Here is a 12,354-nt window from a genome sequence, read left to right on the forward strand (position 1 = left end):
CCTTCAGTTAATTCTTTAGCATTGTCTGATCTAACACATTTAACATTATAACCATGTTGGTTTTCAGCAAAAGTAACAAAATCAATCAAAATATTTATAGAATCACTCTTAAACTTCAACAAATGAATCCAAGTATGCCTAGTGAAATCATCCACAATAGTTAAAAACATTGTACAATTATTATGAGTTTTAAATCTGAGAGGCCCCCAGATATCTACATGTATGAGTTCAAAGGGAAAAGTAGTTCTAATTTGACTTGTAGGAAAGGATTTTCTACACTGTCTGGCTTGTGGACAAATCTGACATATATTGTCATCACAAGACTTGACATTTATATTAGGTAAAACAAAACTCATTTGCTTAAAAGGTAAGTGTCCTAATCTAAGATGCCAAAGCTTAGCATCCTTATTTATAGTAAAGCTAGGATTGGGATTACTGCTACTTACAGCAGATGCTAGGTGAAAACTATCCTCAAGAGATTTTGCAATTGGACTGCATTCTGCAAGATATAACCCTGATTTCTGATTACCAAGAACAAGTTCCCTGGTCAAGGTGGGACCCTGTATAATACAATAGTCATGTGTAAACTTAACACTGCAGGGAAGGTCTTTAGAAAGTTTATGAACAGAAATTAGGTTAAACTGAAATTCAGGAACAAACAACACATCTTGTAGGACTATGTTTTGCCTAATTGTAACAGTCCTTATGTGAGAAATAGCTACTTTTCTACCATTAGGTATGGTTATGGTGTCATCATCAGAACCAAGATTTCTGTAACTGTCAAACATAGATAAATCACTACAAATATGGTCTGTGGCCCAACTATCAATTACCCATCCAGTACTAAAAACAGAAAGAAGACAATGTTTACCTGCAAAATAAGCTGCCCTGAAATTATTTTCTTCTGGTTTCTGTTCTTGAGGCATTGCAGGAGATGCTGCATTCTTAGGACTCTCCAAATAACTCATGTACTGATTATACTGATCCTTGGTGAATGTTGCAGTTACACTTTCATCACCATTGTCCACAAAATTCCCTGCACTATCTCCATGAACCATGTGGGCAAACCTTTTCTGACCATTGTTCCCTTTTGAATTATTATTAGGATACCCATGAAGCTTTTAGCACTTGTCAACTAAATGACCTGTCATTTTACAAAATTCACAGAACAGGTTAGACCTGTTTCCTCTGAAATTGTTTGAGATATTCCTTCCTTGAAAATTGCCCTGACTTCCCTGAAAACTTCCTTGATATCCTCCTTTGTTGTTGTTATAGTGGCTTCCATCCTTATTACTGTTGTTATAGTTCATGTTATCATAAAATTTCCTCCTATCGGCTGCAAATGCAAAGCCCTCTGTGGTAGTAGTAGCATGTTCACTGATCTGCTTGTGTTTTTGTTCTTGCAATAGCATCCTATATGCTATAGGAAGAGTTGGAAGGGATTGCATCATTAGAATATTACTTCTGACTTGCTTGTACTCATCTTTCAGCTTCATTAAGAACTGCAAGAGTCTATAATCTTGCTGTATTTTGAGAAACTTTCCAGTAACATTACAAACACACCCACTGCAAGTACACACAGGTATAGGATTAACATCATCCAACTGATCCCAGAGAACCTTAATTTTGGCAAAGAATTCTGCAATATCTTCATTCCCCTCACTAGTAGAAAAAAAGCATTAGGCACCCCCCATATGGCACCAGTTCAGCCTAAACCGGTGCCCAAAACCGGTCTAGAATTGGGCGGGTTTTTACCAAAAGAGAAAAGGCACCGGTTCAGCCTAAACCGGTGCCAAAAATAAAAAAGGCACCGGTTTGAACCGGTGCCATTCCTTTTTAAAAAAAAAACCGGCTTTTTTTATTCCATTTATATATAAGGTAAGTCTCAAACCCTAAAGCTAATTCACTCACAAAACACTCTCTATGTTCGCCGCTCATCCTTTCTCTCTCATCCCTTTCTCTTTCATCTCCTCTCATCTCCTCTTTCAATCTCTTTCTCGTTCTCTTTCAATCCCTTTCTCGTTCTCTTTCAAACCCTTCTTTCCATCAAATTTGATTGCATTTTTTTTTATCGATTTCTCGGTTTTTTTTTTTTTTTTTTGTTTAAGATTTCAATTTTTTTCTGGGCTTTTGATTTTTCTTTCAATTTCAATTTTTCTTTCGATTTCAACTATTTTGATTTCTGGGTGTTTTCGATTTGTGGGTTATTCTGGGTTAATTTTTTTGATTTCGATCTTGATTTTTTTTTTCTATTTCTGGGTTTTTTTTTTTTCGATTTCGATTGTTTTTTTTTTCGTTTTGATTTTGTTTTTGATTTCTGGGTTAATTTTCGGCTACAATAATCGATTTTGGGTTAATGCATGCGTTTTTGGGTGTTTTTTTTATGAATTTGTTCGAAATTGATTATTTTGGGTTAATACAAGTTGATTTGGGTTTGTTCGAAGTTAATTTTGGGTTTAATTGATTTTATGAGTGTCTTCGAAATTTTTTATGGGTTTCTTCGAATTTTTTTTGGTTTAATCCACCATGAACACATGCATGAGCAAGGTTAGGGTATTATTTCTTGATTTTAATTCGATTTATTTTTTATTTTCTGGGTTTTTAATTGATTTTCGAATTTTGTTTTATTTTAATCGATTTATTTGTTATTTTTATCGATTTTAATTTGTTTTTTTAAGTGATTTTCAATTTTCTGGTTTGGTTAATCGATTTTTAAACTTATTTTAATTCGATTTTTTTTAATTTCTGGGTTTTTTCTCTCGAAATTTTTTTATTCTCTGGGTTTTTTTCTTCTGATTTTCGATTTTAATCGGTTTTTTTTTCTGAGTTTTTTTTATATATTTTTATTTTTTGATTTTGATGTTCTGGGTTTTTTTTCTAGGTTTTAAACTGATTTTCTTTTCTTTTTTTTTTTCCGATTTTCTGGGGTTTTTATATTTTATTTTTTTCGCAGCTAAATCATGTTAATCGATTCATTTTGGTTGTTTTAATTGGTGCAGGTATATGGATTTAGATCTTAAATTGAAGAATCAAGATACAAGTATATTGTGAAGTTGTAATTTTTTTTTTTTTTTTTTGTGATTTATATTGTAATTTTATTTATTTATTTATATGTTGTAATTTTTTTTTTTGATTTATATACTGTAATTTTTTTATTGATCTATACTGTAATTTTTTTGATCATATATATATATATTGAATAGATTGAATTATATTGATTGTGATGTTCGATTCATATTTGGTATTCTCATTTAATTCTAGTTTATTTAATTTAAAAAAAAAAAATTGATTATTGGGGGGTTTTTGGCACCGGTTAACCGGTGCCAAAAACTTTGAAATATTTTTTTGTGGGCCTTTTTGGCACCGGTTAACCGGTGCCAATTTCGATTTTTGGCACCGGTTTGAACCGGTGCCTTTTTGGCCCCCTTTTTGGCACCCCTCACATAGGCAGCGGTTCAAACCGGTGCCTTAGACCGGGTTTGAACCGCTGCCAAATGCCTTTTTTCACCTAGTGCCTGATGAACTGCAATAATCCCCTTTTGAATTCCATATAATTTCGTCGAAGAAACTTGACCATATCTTTCCTCCAAATCTTTCCAAATATCTCTGGCTGTCTTATAAAAGAATACACTCTTCTTAGTTATAGGTCTCAAAACTCCTAATATCCATCCAATAACCAGGTCATTACATCGAACCCAAGCCTTATAAACAGAATCAGTAGGAAGAGGAATACTAAGACTTCCATCAACAAAACTCAACTTGTTCTTTGTAGACAAACCAATGACCATTGATCTTTTCCAAGAAGTATAATTCTCACCATCAAAAACTTCAGAAATAAACTTGTGTATGTTGTTATCTGACGGATGAATGTAGTATACTGTACTAGGATCTTGAGTAGGATCCAAACACCTATTCTGACTATCGAAATTCTGACTTCCAGCCATATTCAACCAAATATTTCAATCAACTATAAAATTGAATGATTATCTAACAAACTCCAATTATTTTCTCAAATCAAAACAACTAAACCGTCAACAAACTTCAAGAATCAATCAGCTTCCCAAGAAAAACGATTATATCCAACAACCTTATTCAAATCGCAAATCAGAAATTCCAGAAATTACTCTTTTACCAAAAATAAGCAGATCAATTTTGAACAATCAAACTCAATTCAATCCTCACCAAATCAAATGAACTCCAGATTATCTAATTTGAAGAATTCAATTCAAAGAAACACGAGAATCAAATCAATAAACCTAAAACAATCAATCGAAGAAGAAGAATCAACGAATTGAAAAAGCAAACCAGAACAGCCAATCGAGTTGAACAAATCTTCAGAACTTCAGCGAGAATCGATCGAAAAAATCCGCTCTGATACCATGTTAAAACCTTGAATCTGCCATTAGAAAACCTCAAGTCGAAGAAAGAGTTTTGAATGGAGGAAGAGGAAGAAGAGAGAGAAAGTAAAGTCAATTGAATTAGTTGAGAAAAGTTATTACACAATTAATACAACTTTGCATGACTTAAATAGTCAGCAAGAAAAGGAAAAATAAAATAATGAAAATTACAGCTGGAAATTAGAAAGTTAGTTATAACAGAATTATGTTAGAGAATTCTGGGCTTAGACTCCTGTGTTTTTGGGCTGGGCTTAGCAGCATTCTCAACACATGTGATCCTTGTGAACTATTTACTTACAGTATTGAGAAGAGGGATAGCTCAGTTTCAAGGGATTTTAGGAATGATTCACACACACCCTTTGTGTCTCTCTAAACACCAAGAGATCATGGGATCGATTTTCAACCCCACCCTTTGTGGCTCTCTAATAACACAAAAAAAAAAAAAAAAAAAAACAAAAAAACAAAAAAAAGATAAATAATGAAAAAAAAGCTGTAAATGGGTTGATATAAAAGATGAAGATAAAATATTTGTAAAAGTAGAGTTAGCGCTTGTTCACATTTACAGAATTGAATGAAATTGAACTGAAGTGAACTAAACTGAGTCCATTTCTTAAGAGAGTGAAATACTAAAATAATAGTACTCCATATGTCCTTATCGAATAAAAAGCGTTGCAAATATAATGGGAAAAGTGTTGCGATTATAATGAAACGGAGGTGTAATTATATTTCGTGTTCCTACATCATCGCCTAATTTCATCCTTGTTTTATACCATGTGCGTCGTTCTTACCGTGGCAATTCAATTATGGCAACTAGCGTAAAAGAGTGAAACGATTCTGTATTTGAGCTATTATGTTTATGGCTAAACAATTTATCCCAATAGTGGTGGATATAAGAGATGCTTCTTCACCCTCCGAGTTGTTAGTAGGTGAGTTTTTTTTGGTGAAATTGCTTTTGCATTTTCACTTGTCGAGTACTTTTCATAGTTGGAGACTTGGAGTATCTATGTTTATAAATGCGCATGGACTTGGTTAGTTGCTTTGTACAAGTAATATTTATTGTTGATGTAAAATTTGTTGTACTACCTCCGGTCTAAATTACTCGCAACTTTGGGGGTATTATTTGTGAGATATAAAATATTTCAAAGTTGCGAATAATTTGAACTAGAGGTAGTATATGTTTGCAATAATGATGGAAGGACCTTTCTATTGCAGTACAATTTGGGGATAAATTGCCTTCATTTGCTTGTGTTGTCTAAACTCAAGTATTTGGAATTTTTTTAACTACCTCCGTTATATATTATTTGCAATGATTAAACATTTTCCCTCTCTACTTTATGTCAAATCGTTGCAAATAATGTGTAACGGAGGTAGTATTACGTTTAATTATGGTCAAAGCTTCATTGAATGGATTCCCTTACTGGAGGCATGTTCGCTCTTGGAGAAACTAAGATTAAAGGCAAGATAACGACACTTTTGATTTCCTCTCTTAGCTTCTTTCGAATTATTATATGCTAGAACTGATAGAGATTTAAGGATGTAGTCCACAAAAGGCAGAAATCATTAATGTACGATATCATCTTTCATGCCTTAATTAATGAAAAGCTTTGCTTCACGTCAAAAATACATCCAATATTGAGGGAAAACTCTAAGCGCATAGTCCCTATATATTAAGGATGCAAATAGGATGTCATTTTTGTAAATAATGGGAATCTGAAGGTGAAAAATATGATGACAAAAAGTACCACTACTTGTATAATAGTACATAAAAAAATATTATTCAAATAACTTATATTTTAATGGTACATTATACATATATAGTAGTACACAAAAATATACTACTATACTAAAATAAAAGAGAAAAATGTACCACCGAACTCCAGATTACTTTCCTATGTGCATGCCAAATATATAGTCCCTATGCGCCTAGATGCACTCAATATTGAGAATACGACTCTCATCTCATTTATTTGTTGCACAGTATCTCTTATCCACATCCAATTATTGTTACTATTGTAAGAAATACTATCTAGTATCTACAACAGAATATGTATGACGTATGTACTATATAGTGCTTTTAATGTCTATGACAATTCAGTTTCATCCAATTACTTTATGTACTTAGTAGTTTGTACTATTCTGAAATATAACTTTCATTGGATATACATAATGCTATTAATGTTCAAAAACACACAATTCATACAAAACAATAAGTAATAGAGTACAATATATTTTTATTTTTCTGGTTTTAAAAGAAATACTAGTGTTTACCCCGAACGATACCCCAATTCGCTAGTTTGTATACTTCTTTAATTTAATAATTAAGTTCGACTATTTGTATATGATAATATATAGGGTTGTTAGAATAACAACCCATTTAGGCTTGTAACAGAATTAGTTAAATATTTTGGACGATGTAATAAATGGGTGGTTGTGTCACAACTTAACTGCAAAAAAATATAGAGTAAATAAAATTTGTATGAATTTGTAATAATAGTGTGCCTAGACTAACATCTTTAATGAATATTTAAATTTGTATAAATTACAGTACAAAATCATTGATCAAAGAGCAAGAATGGAGTAGAAGATAGAGCAAGATGTGAGATTAGAATAGCTATTAACTAGCACGCCCTAATACAACCTCAAATTATATTATAGCCAAAGACATAGCTTCTCCACAGAAGGAAAAAATTGAGTGATACTTTAAACTTATGGTATGGAAACGTACAAGATCTTTACTGAGCCTTTCAAGAGTCTAATCGCCGAGCCAAAGAACTAAGTCTACAAGCTCTTTGGCAATCTTTAAGCATCCTTTCGCCCCATCCCCATATGTTATCGAGTTCAAGGGGATAGACTCGCCGTTCCTTATAAGCATGCATCAAGTATCTATCTCCACCAGATACGAGATGATGATTTATAAACTAAACAATTTCACATTTGTAACTTAGACCTGTCCACTTCTGCCCCTAGCTATTCCACTTCTCCCTCCACTTGAACGGCTACTGTGGCTGTTATTCTGTTCTGAACTGAATTCTTGGCTTCCGAATGCCATCCTTTGGAACATTCTGATTTGTGCTGATTGCTCTCTTGAATCATATATCCCACTTTGGCCTGGTTTCATGCCATTCGATATATCTGATAGTTCGTTCATTGTATCCAATGCTCTCACAACCTTATTTATTAACAAGGCAATATAAACAAAATCAGTTATCTAAGGGGGGAAAAAAAGTATCCTTTTTGGCTTGTTTCCTTGAATCTTTACCTGGCTCATTTTTGGCCTCTTTACAGCCGAATGCCGTACACAAGCAGCTGCTGCTTCAATCATCCGAAACATCTCACCTCTATCATAGTTTCCTTGTAATCTTGGGTCAGCAAGTTCATCAAAGTTTTGGTTGTCCAACGCCTCAGTCATCAAAGGTCGAGCCTATATGGTCACATTCACAACATGTGAAGCAATTATTAGAACAGTGACTAAACGAAGAGGGATTTCTTACTACAAATTAGTACCCCAACTCACCCATTCAACTAAGCTCTCATCTCCTAGTGGCCTGGTTTCATCAACAGGCTTGCGTCCTGTTATAATCTCTAGAAGCACTACTCCGAATGAGAATACATCAGACTTTTCAGTCAACTTGCCACTCGATGCATATTCAGGTGCCATGTAGCTGCAAAGAAGCCATATATGACAAACAATTAGACATGTACAAAGCCGTAATATACTGCCAGATGATATTTGCAATGTTTCAGCTTATATATAGAGCAGAATATAGAGTAAAACTGGTCTTATGGAAACTACTGACTTGCTACCATGGCAAAAACAGAATAAACTGAAAAACTACCCACCCAAAAGTTCCCATGACACGAGTAGATACATGTGTGTTGCATTCCAACTCTTGTGCTATTTTTGCCAGCCCAAAGTCAGCTACCTGTTCGCATCAGTAAACCACTGTCAAAGACAAGGACTATATTTGAACCAACAATTTGAGTATCAGAAGAGGCAAAATGTAAGAATATCAGCCTATGTTAATCTTAATTGATCAAATATGTAGTAACTACATTAGTGTAATTGTAAGTCACAGTGTTTCCTTCGAAATGTGACAGTCATTACACATGAAAGGGTGTACCTTAGCATCGAAGTTGTTGTCTATAAGGATGTTAGCAGTTTTAATATCCCTGTGAATGATCCTTGGATGACCTGGTGACAAAAGACAAGGAAAATATAAGAGATTGCATTAGAAACATCAAGAATAAAGATATAAGAACAAGTCAAAACAAAAAAGGATTTCCATGCATTACAATCTTCATGGAGATATGCAATTCCCTTAGCAGAACCACAAGCAACCCTGACTCGGAGGCTCCATGGCATAAACGGTTTATTAGAATCTGGAAAAGCCATAAGCAAACAGATGTCAATAAACTGTCTTTACTTAAGAGATTGACGGAGTTAAGCATCAAACTGCAGACATGATTTTTAGTATCTTATTAGGTTCTGTGACATTTTACCCATAACCTATGTATACTTGACAGGCAGACAAGGAATGAGTGACAGTCAAGACACATTGGCATGTGTAATACATTTATAGAGCAAAGCGTCTCAATTCTTAATAATAAACTTACTGTGGAGGTGGTAATGAAGGGTGCCATTTGCAACAAATTCATAGACGAGCAATCTTTGAAAATCAGTGATGCAATAACCCACAAGAGAAACCAAATAGCGATGGTGCACACGGCTGATAATCTCAACCTCCGCTTTAAACTCACGATCTCCTTGCCCACTGTTATCTTTCAACTTTTTTATAGCTACTTCTGTGCCATCTTGCAAACAACCTTTATACACGCATCCAAATCCACCAGCCCCCAAAATATTTTGTGCAGCAAACCCATTCGAGGCAGCATGCAACTCCTCGTAAGAAAACCATGTTTTTGAGTTGCCTATTCCACCAGTATCTGGTGATGAATTTATATAATCACCACCACCACCATCACTTGGTTTCATAAAAGAGGTGCCTGGAAATACAAAGTAAGCTGTTTATTATGTATGCACATGCAGGCTAAAACATACATAGTGTACGTTTTGGTCTCGAATTCATATTTTCAGTCAGGGGGTTGGGGGATTAAGGTATGGATGCTACTGATGATCAATACAGAGCAGTACGCCAATTTTCAGGTTCATATTTAATCAATACAGCACAGTACACCAATTTTCAGGTTCATGGTTCATGTTTTGACTAAGTTATAAACATATTTGATATAATTGGGCAGGGAGTATAAATTTGTATGTCAGTAATCATACAATTTCTTAAATCTCCATTATCAGGCTAATCAGCCACACGCAGTATCTGTATGAATGAAGTTGGTAAATTGCATAAACCAGATCAGGTTACCAACTATAACAAGTGATTCATATTTGACGTAATGTTGGCAATTTGAAATTTCTATGCAGCCAAGTTTATGATTTTAATCAGAATACAATTTTAAACATAACTACATAAGTGCTACCTGATGTTTGTGAAGATGCATATGGGGATGGCAACATGTACACTGAATTATGTCGTATGTGTCTTTTCTTCCGCCTTCGCAAGCAAACAATGGCCATAAAAAAGCCTATGATGAAAACAGCTGCCACAATCCCAATGGCTATTCCTGTCTTAACTGTTGCATCATTACCAGGAGAGGGACTAGCAGAGGAATTCACTGGTGAAATCGAGGCAGTACTTCCAGATTCTGTTGCTGGTCTTGGTACTGATCTAGAAGGCGTAGAAGAGTCACTTGGAGATACTGGAGGGGAAAGAGTGGACTCGGGTGGCACCGGAGGAGATGAAGAGTCCACAGGAGGAGGAGGAACAAAAGTATCTGGTGGAGAAGACTCTGAAGGTGAGCCAGGAGGAGCTGGGGGGGATGGAGAAGGTGGTGGTTGGAGAGCAACCGGGGGAGACTGTGCAGGCGTTACAATAGGAGGTGGGGAAGAGGCCGGTGGAGAAGAGTTAACAGGTGCTGATGAGGGCGGGGGAGAAGATGGTGGTGGAGACAAAGGCGGTGAGCCTGGTGCAGGAGGTGGTGAGCGTGGCGGTGTAGTGGCAACCGGTGGAGGGGAAGTTGGCGGCGATGGTGGTGGAGGATTATTGGCAGGAGGGGGAGCAGATGGAACGACATTCGGAGGTGATTCAACAGGTGGTAATAATTTTGTAAGGACAGGAGTTAGTGTAGTAGATGGAGGGCTTTCAGGTTGAGAATCTGGGGATGAAGCCATCTAATCTTTTCCTAGATTACTCCTTCCCTACAACATGTAAGCATGTAAATTCATACAAACATCCCAATTTTGCCAAACTTTACAAACCTCCAATATTCTCCTTCAAATTCCCACCAAAAATGCCAATTTTATGTGAAACCTAATGCACTGCAAAAATCCAGAATTCTCATGCATTAATCAAATTGCCAAGATCCTCAAGAAACCCTAATTTTTTTTTTTCCCAAAAATTTAAAAATTCACTCAAGCCACAAAAACTGAAAAAATTCTGCAGCAAGAAATTCAATTCACTTCGCAAGGAATTCAATTCAACCAATTAAAAACCCTTTTTAATTCCCCTTAATTCAAATTCAATAATACAAAATCAACAAGATCAACCTTTTTTTTTTTTTTCTTCAAAGAAAAAACACAAAAATCCAATATTAGCAGAAATTGCTCAAAATGAGAAAAACCCGGATCACCAAACAGAGAATATTACCCCAAAATATAGCAAACCATAATCATAGGACAACACCCAGTTACCCACATTATAATTTTCCCAGAAGAACCCAATTTAACTGCATAAAACTAAATTCCCTAAAACAATAATAATTAAAAAAAAAAAAAAAAAAGAAGCCAACTTTAATTGAAAAAATAGCTCAAAGAACAAAATTAAGATACTCAGAAAAAAATACAAAAGAAATAATTACCTTGTTCTTTATTTAGAGGGTTTCTAAATAGAGAAAATGCAGAGTAAATACAGATGTATATTTTCAAAATTCCCAATTGAAAGGAGCATTCTGAATGACAAAAATAAAATTGATTAGCCAAAATTAGCGCTAACAAACGTGGGAGCAACTTCACGAGTGTTAGGAGAGAGAAAATATAAATATAATTAGTTATTAATTAAGATAATGTTAGGACGATACAATATATGATTACATGATCATAGTATAAGAAAAATATATACATTACCCCGTCTTAGCTGGTGTAGGAATGTCTTCAAGTTGACGAAGATGATGATGATCAATTTCATCACCCATGTTCATGTGCTCTGTTCTTCCCATACTAAGACTTTGGTTTGTCAGCGCTTGAAATCAATTACAGGGTATAATGACTTATGAGTTTTGGCATAGATTGACTTAACGTGGTCTATTATACATTTGGGTGTACCACTCACACGACACTACATTCACATTGTTTTTTTGTTCAGTTTATTAGTCCATAACTCTGCTGCATACGTTATATACAAATGAATAAATCAAGCAAAAAATTGCATTGGTTGTCTGGTTGAATGGTACATCTAGATGTATATGAATATTGTCATGATTTTGCTCTACTTGGCTTTACGATTAACCAAATTACGTAATGCTATTATATACGTAGTATATATATTATTGTTATTGTTATTCATTATTTTTCATTTCCTTGTGTTGAGAAGAGTTTAAGTATGGATTCTAAATTCATTTCAGACTCAAAGAAATTTCATAGTATTGTCATATTCGTCGAGCATATGAGAAAGATTTCAAACTATCAACATCAAAATTTTGTGTTTTTTTAGCAATTACTCCGTAGCAAACAATGAGAATTGGGTAAAAAAAAAACCAGGATATGTATTACAGTGTGCAAATATTGGATACAGTAAAAACTTCGTATACTCGTATTTTCTAATGTGTATAACTGTACAATACATTCAAAGCACAGATGATAAGAAACTGCAAATGGCTCACAGGC

General features: G+C 34.6%; 2 protein-coding genes across 2 annotated transcripts; both read right to left on the reverse strand.

The window, feature by feature from the left end:
- Positions 1 to 1,121: 1,121 nt before the first annotated feature.
- On the reverse strand, positions 1,122 to 3,944 carry LOC145555482 (uncharacterized). The gene is made up of 2 exons (XM_081617219.1): positions 3,499 to 3,944; positions 1,122 to 1,566 (listed from the first exon to the last, which is right to left on the reverse strand). Exons 1-2 carry the CDS (start codon positions 3,942 to 3,944, stop codon positions 1,122 to 1,124), a joined length of 891 nt encoding a protein of 296 aa, XP_081473345.1.
- A 2,956-nt stretch (positions 3,945 to 6,900) lies between these two features.
- LOC145556590 (proline-rich receptor-like protein kinase PERK8) lies at positions 6,901 to 11,683 on the reverse strand. The gene is made up of 10 exons (XM_081618243.1): positions 11,596 to 11,683; positions 11,331 to 11,420; positions 9,894 to 10,791; positions 9,012 to 9,401; positions 8,691 to 8,777; positions 8,519 to 8,589; positions 8,238 to 8,320; positions 7,912 to 8,059; positions 7,657 to 7,818; positions 6,901 to 7,566 (listed from the first exon to the last, which is right to left on the reverse strand). Exons 3-10 carry the CDS (start codon positions 10,642 to 10,644, stop codon positions 7,339 to 7,341), a joined length of 1,920 nt encoding a protein of 639 aa, XP_081474369.1. The 5' UTR covers positions 10,645 to 10,791; positions 11,331 to 11,420; positions 11,596 to 11,683; the 3' UTR covers positions 6,901 to 7,338.
- Positions 11,684 to 12,354: the final 671 nt, after the last annotated feature.

Source organism: Chenopodium album, chromosome 8 (assembly GCF_948465745.1).
Source record: "Chenopodium album chromosome 8, dcCheAlbu1.1, whole genome shotgun sequence".
Classification (NCBI taxonomy): Eukaryota; Viridiplantae; Streptophyta; class Magnoliopsida; order Caryophyllales; family Amaranthaceae; genus Chenopodium; species Chenopodium album.